The following is a 5,705-nucleotide window of genomic DNA, read 5'->3' on the forward strand; positions in this document are numbered from 1 at the left end:
CGCATCATGACACTTTACAGCCTTGCGTCATCTCTCGTACATACCGCATCATGACACTTTATAGCCTTGCGTCATCTCTCGTACATACCGCATCATGACACTTTACAGCCTTGCGTCATCTCTCGTACATACTGCATCATGACACTTTATAGCCTTGCGTCATCTCTCGTACATACTGCATCATGACACTTTACAGCCTTGCGTCATCTCCCGTACATACCGCATATTTAATTCTTATACTTTATTTTTTATTTTACTTAATTAACCATATTTTAATTAAGTTTGTTGTTCAACGGAATGATTAACTGTTATTAACTCAGATAATTCATTTCATAAAGATCGCGACTTTTTCCAGAACATTTGTGATGTTCTCCGTTTTTCATGACTTTTCTAAGCCTAGAAATTAACTTTGATATTTTCCAGGACGCGTGGATACCCGCTGGTAACTTCACTTGCAACGTGTGTTTCTTTGAAAACATTGGATTAGAGCAGATATAGTGTGGTTGGCAAGGACGCGTGGATACCCGCTGGTAACTTCACTTGCAATGTGTCTTTCTTTGAAAACATTGGATTAGAGCAGATATAGTGTGGTTGGCATTCTTCTTTACTTACACTCAAATGTGTTTATAATTAACTTTATTTTAGCATGCGTGCTGACATCACATGCCTGTAAATGTAGGCATGAAGAAACACACTGCCGGAAAGAAAAACCAATGTTTCGACACAACGGCCTTCTGCATTTCGCAACTTCCTAATACACAAGGAACGAAAATAATACCACGCGAGTGAACGATCTATAGTTGGTATTGTTCTTCTAGGATGCACAATTCCAGAGACATTATTAGTCATAGCGCGATTCGTGGCAATTTTGATGACATCGTGTTTCAATTAGACATAAATTAGAGTTAAGTGTGTATTCGACCATATACTCTAACTAATAAAACAATAGATACCTAATAACGCTTACAGAAGTGTTGTCAAACACTGAAGTAGTGAGAGATGTTCTATACTGTTCATGTTAAAAATACAAAACTATCAAATCAAGTAGTTATGTATTAATACACTAGAATTAAAATTATGAAAACTGCAAAAACTTTTTAAATCAAAAAGAAAATGTTCTTCCTCATTTTCAGGTTACTATTATGAATACCTTTAATGAAAATCAAAATGTCACCCTTCTCATCAGCCATAAATGGTTTAAAAATGTATTTTCAATATGACGATTTCAAGTTTCATGATTTTATCCCTACAAGAATACTGGCAATTTACGTAGTAAGTTACTTCCCGTTAAAGAATAAGGTGTCTTAAATAGGAAATTACAAGCCATATATTTTTCATACGGGTAATAATAGATATATTTTGTTATAAAACACTTTGTAATTCACATTTTGACACAGATGCGTTAAAACAATGTGTAAAAAGTCAAATAAATGAATAAGCTTACCATAAAAATGAACAGTCAACTGCGCACACTGCCCATCCAGTATATCGTGGTGAGACTGCGCGTCCTGTTGTACCAGCCAATCTGACATGTTCAGTAGCTCCCGCATGTGTTCCATAAACCTGGCGCTAGTGTTAACAGAAAACTTTGCTTAAGCAAACTTTAAACTTAAAGCTTCACAAATCAGTAACAAATTAAGAACACAAAACTGAAGAAAAAAAATACAACTAAAAACTATAACCAATCTTTAATATGTTGCTATATTAAATGCCTTACATAAATTTTAATTAATGGCAATATCTTAAATAAGTACTAGTAAACTGGGTCACCAAAAAGTGAATATTAACTAGAACTAACTTTAATAGAAATGAAGATAACTGATTATCTTGATCAGGTATAGAAAGAGTTGAGTACGTTATATTAAAACGATTTTGCATATACAAATTAGCAAGTCACGTGACAACCAAAGCCGATATAAAGTCGCGGTGGAACGACATATATAACAGGTACTGTGATGCCACTGAAAATTTGTCACTTTTGAGGAGGGTATTTAACAGCCCTTTCTGATGCAAAATATTCATACACCTATAATATAAAGGTGTTCGGATCATGAATTTAGAATTTAAAAGACAGGAATAACTCTTGTATTTAATGACATTAGAATACAAAAGAATGTGGATGAGCTTGGGGCACCAGGACCATCCAAAAAGAGACCTGCAACAAGTCGCAGCCCAGCCTTCGTAAGTTAAGTGCGACATCTTATAACAGGTGATGCTCCTTGAACATAAAGGTCAGTGGCAAATGCCGTGAACGATATATCCGTTCAACAGTCGCATACCTCAAACCCGGAGAATGAAACGGATATTCATGCTGTTCGATGCAAAGACACACTGGTCAACTTGCCTCTGGATATTTATGCGATCGAACTGTTGAAATGGGCACTGAAAAACCGTCGTTCTCGCAAACTAGATTATAGAAAGCATGTCAGGAGGAATGAGTGAGTGGAAAAAAAAGGTAACAAAAACTAGCCCCAGTATGTCTCACTATCTTACAACCCTCTGTTAACATTGCTATCTTGACAATGAAAAGTGTGTGTGTGTGGAAAGAAAGGGTAGGGGTAACAAAACGTCTCTTAGACCATACACTTAATACATATCTCAAAATTCATCAGTTTTTGTAATACCATTTTAGCGGATATACGTTTTAACATACTGAAATGCTCACTGTTAACTCTGTAAGCGACATAAGAAAAGCAGCTTTACCTGGTAAATCCCGGATGTTTCCGGACAGTCACATGTTTCACAAGATGAAGGTCATATTTGATATTGGCACAACCTAACTTGTTATTACTTCCACCTTTTGAAAAGATAACGACAGACCTCCCCATAACTGAAAATATGTATACTGAGTTAATGTTTTTGAAATATCATGTACTATTGTGTTTTACACACTATATTAATAAACATATTTTTCATTAAATTTTAATTGTAAATCTCGTTCAATAAAAGCTTAATGTCATGCAAGTATCAAACTTATTAAAACACGGAGAGAAAAAAAATAACACTGACAATATTGTAATGGCCCTAAACTGCACAAAACTCGTAATAAATAGGATTAGTATAAGGTCATGTAACAAACAGAATTTGACAAAGTTAGTTTCATTTTCCGACCTACCTGAGTAGTTGCCCACCAGAGGGAGGTTGACGTCTGTAAAAACTCTCCTTTTTCCTCCAACCTCCAGTGTTCCGTGACGACTTGTCATGTCTCCCATTTCACAACGTAGTGGGTTGGCTGGCCCACAGTCTCGTTTGTAAGATTCCTTTGGCCAAATCAATAACACAGGACGGATTATTTCACCTGATGTTCGGTTTTAAAACATCTTACAACTATGTTTATATTTGTATTTATTTTGGAGATTATTTGTGTTTACATAACAACAGATACCTAATTGCTCTTTCACTGTATACTGTGTTTGTTATTTAATTCAGTGTATTAGTGCGTGTTTAGTAAAATAGTTAATTCATCGAAAATTAATTCACATAATTTGGTTTACTCGTTAATCTAATTCTTGTGCGTTGTGAGTACATGGTGGACTACTCCACTATACTGAATTACAAGGAATTGACAAATACATGTACGTTGCATCTTGAGAGACTTTAAAAACTAAAAGATGAACTTGGAATGACCGAGAGAGGGCGAAATGAGGTTTGTTTTTAAGTTACTTTTCTCTGGATTTTCTTCGTTCTGGATTATGAAAGGAGACTGGAGAATTCCTAACGACAGGTGTAATTGTAAAACAATGGTTAAAAAAAATGTAGTGGTTCATTTGATGAAAATATTCCAACTTCTAAACACGTGAATCTCTTTCAGGATGTATTATGTCAGCTAATGTCATGAAATTACTGATACAATAGCTTTAAAACAGGTTACAGTGCTACCAAACTACCGTGCACGACGGCTTAATAATTACTACAATCGCTTCCAAGCATTCAAAGAATAGAGATATCGCATTTTTTTCCGAACGGTTTACACTTATTAATGTCAGTGGCACATCACGTACTTCTTGTACGTATCTGATAACACATCCTAATCACTCGGTGCATGACGCAAACCGTATAGTACATACACTCGTGGAAACAACAGCCGAAATTAAACTTCCTTTAAAAAGTGAATATTAAATACAATTTTCTCAAATTGAACTGAATCTTAGGAACTTTGGTAGTTTCTGGGAAACCCGCCAGTTCGAATTCAAACTAATGCATTTTATTTTCTAGGCCAATTTCGCTTTGACCAGGAGTATTTCTTTCTTGCAACTTTTTAGCATCTCAGGCTGAGAAGCAGTACAGGCTTAATTAATGTTCAGAGAAAAAAAATCTTCCAAATTATCAACAAACTATTGTGATACGTATGAATGACCACTTTTTTTTTCACATGAAGCTTTGCTAACGCATTGTTTTACATGACGTTGCTGGTTTTCTTACCGACCATATATTTTCGTGGTAACTGTGGTCTTCCGATCTTATCCGGTTGCTGTGTTGTAATCGCGAAACGTTAATATATTTGATTGATAGTCCACAGTTGTTAAGTGATTATCACAGCTGCATCGTCCGTGATTATATAGACATTAACCAGTTTATATTACATTAAGATATCATGGGTCAGAAGAAAATTTCGGATATGTTTGCGCAGGGGCGGTGCCATTCTCTACCCAGCGAGGGGACTGATGTGGGCTAGACAAAAAAAAAACTGAGGGGCAGTACTCTACATCTTGTGGGCACACACACACACTGTAGTAGTCAGGAAATGACCCAAAGGCACATTTCGGATAGTGTCAGCCCCAGCAAGCGTGCCCTCACCGCCGCCCATGTTTTTGCGACAGCAGGGGGAAAGTGGAAGAAATTAAACGGCAGCGAAGCCACTCTTGTAAAAGAAACTAACAATATTGTCTAGGAATGCAATAATTGTCCAGTTGTTCTCACTCATTGCTATTTGAACAGAAAATGTTTTATATGCTGACAAAACATTGCATCCACCCCTGTAATGTTCCTGAAATGACGCCTCTGACTTTAAGCCTTACACGTTGTTCAATATTAAGTAAATATGTGCAAGTTGCCCGTGTAGCATAGTCATCACCCTTGTAAGAGGAATTTATTCTGAGGAAAGTAACTTTTCGCTACTTCAGTTCCACTGTGGTATACATAACTGAAGTAGCGAAAAGTTGAGACAAGAACATCAGCATGTTGATAGTTTCGTTAAGTGTGTTCCACTGTGGCATACATAACTGAAGTAGCGAAAAGTTGAGACTACCACTGTGGTATACATAACTGAAGTAGCGAAAAGTTGAGACAAGAACATCAGCATGTTGATAGTTTCGTTAAGTGTGTTCCACTGTGGCATACATAACTGAAGTAGCGAAAAGTTGAGACTAAACACACTTAACGAAACTATCAACATGCTGATGTTCTTGTCTCAACTTTTCGCAACTGAAGTAACACTGTGGTATACATAACACACTTAACGAAACTATCAACATGCTGATGTTCTTGTCTCAACTTTTCGCTACTTCAGTTATGTATACCACAGTGTAACACACTTAACGAAACTATCAACATGCTGATGTTCTTGTCTCAACTTTTCGCTACTTCAGTTATGTATACCACAGTGTAACACACTTAACGAAACTATCAACATGCTGATGTTCTTGTCTCAACTTTTCGCTACTTCAGTTATGTATACCACAGTGTAACACACTTAACGAAACTAT

The 5,705-nt window shown here is 36.3% G+C and overlaps 1 protein-coding gene across 3 annotated transcripts in view; it reads right to left on the bottom strand.

Moving 5' to 3' along the window:
- The window catches only part of LOC106461508, a 49,586-nt gene that overhangs the window by 11,582 nt on the left and 32,299 nt on the right, over positions 1-5,705 (bottom strand). For all 3 annotated transcript variants that reach the window (XM_022388481.1, XM_022388482.1, XM_013921330.2), the window contains exons 6-8: positions 3,116-3,260; positions 2,704-2,830; positions 1,445-1,569 (exon numbers count right to left, since the gene is read on the bottom strand). In XM_022388481.1, the coding sequence (XP_022244189.1) occupies positions 1,445-1,569; positions 2,704-2,830; positions 3,116-3,260 (397 nt within the window). The remainder of the gene's footprint in view (positions 1-1,444; positions 1,570-2,703; positions 2,831-3,115; positions 3,261-5,705) is intronic.

Source organism: Limulus polyphemus, unplaced genomic scaffold (genome assembly GCF_000517525.1).
Source record: "Limulus polyphemus unplaced genomic scaffold, Limulus_polyphemus-2.1.2 Scaffold974, whole genome shotgun sequence".
Taxonomy (NCBI): domain Eukaryota; kingdom Metazoa; phylum Arthropoda; class Merostomata; order Xiphosura; family Limulidae; genus Limulus; species Limulus polyphemus.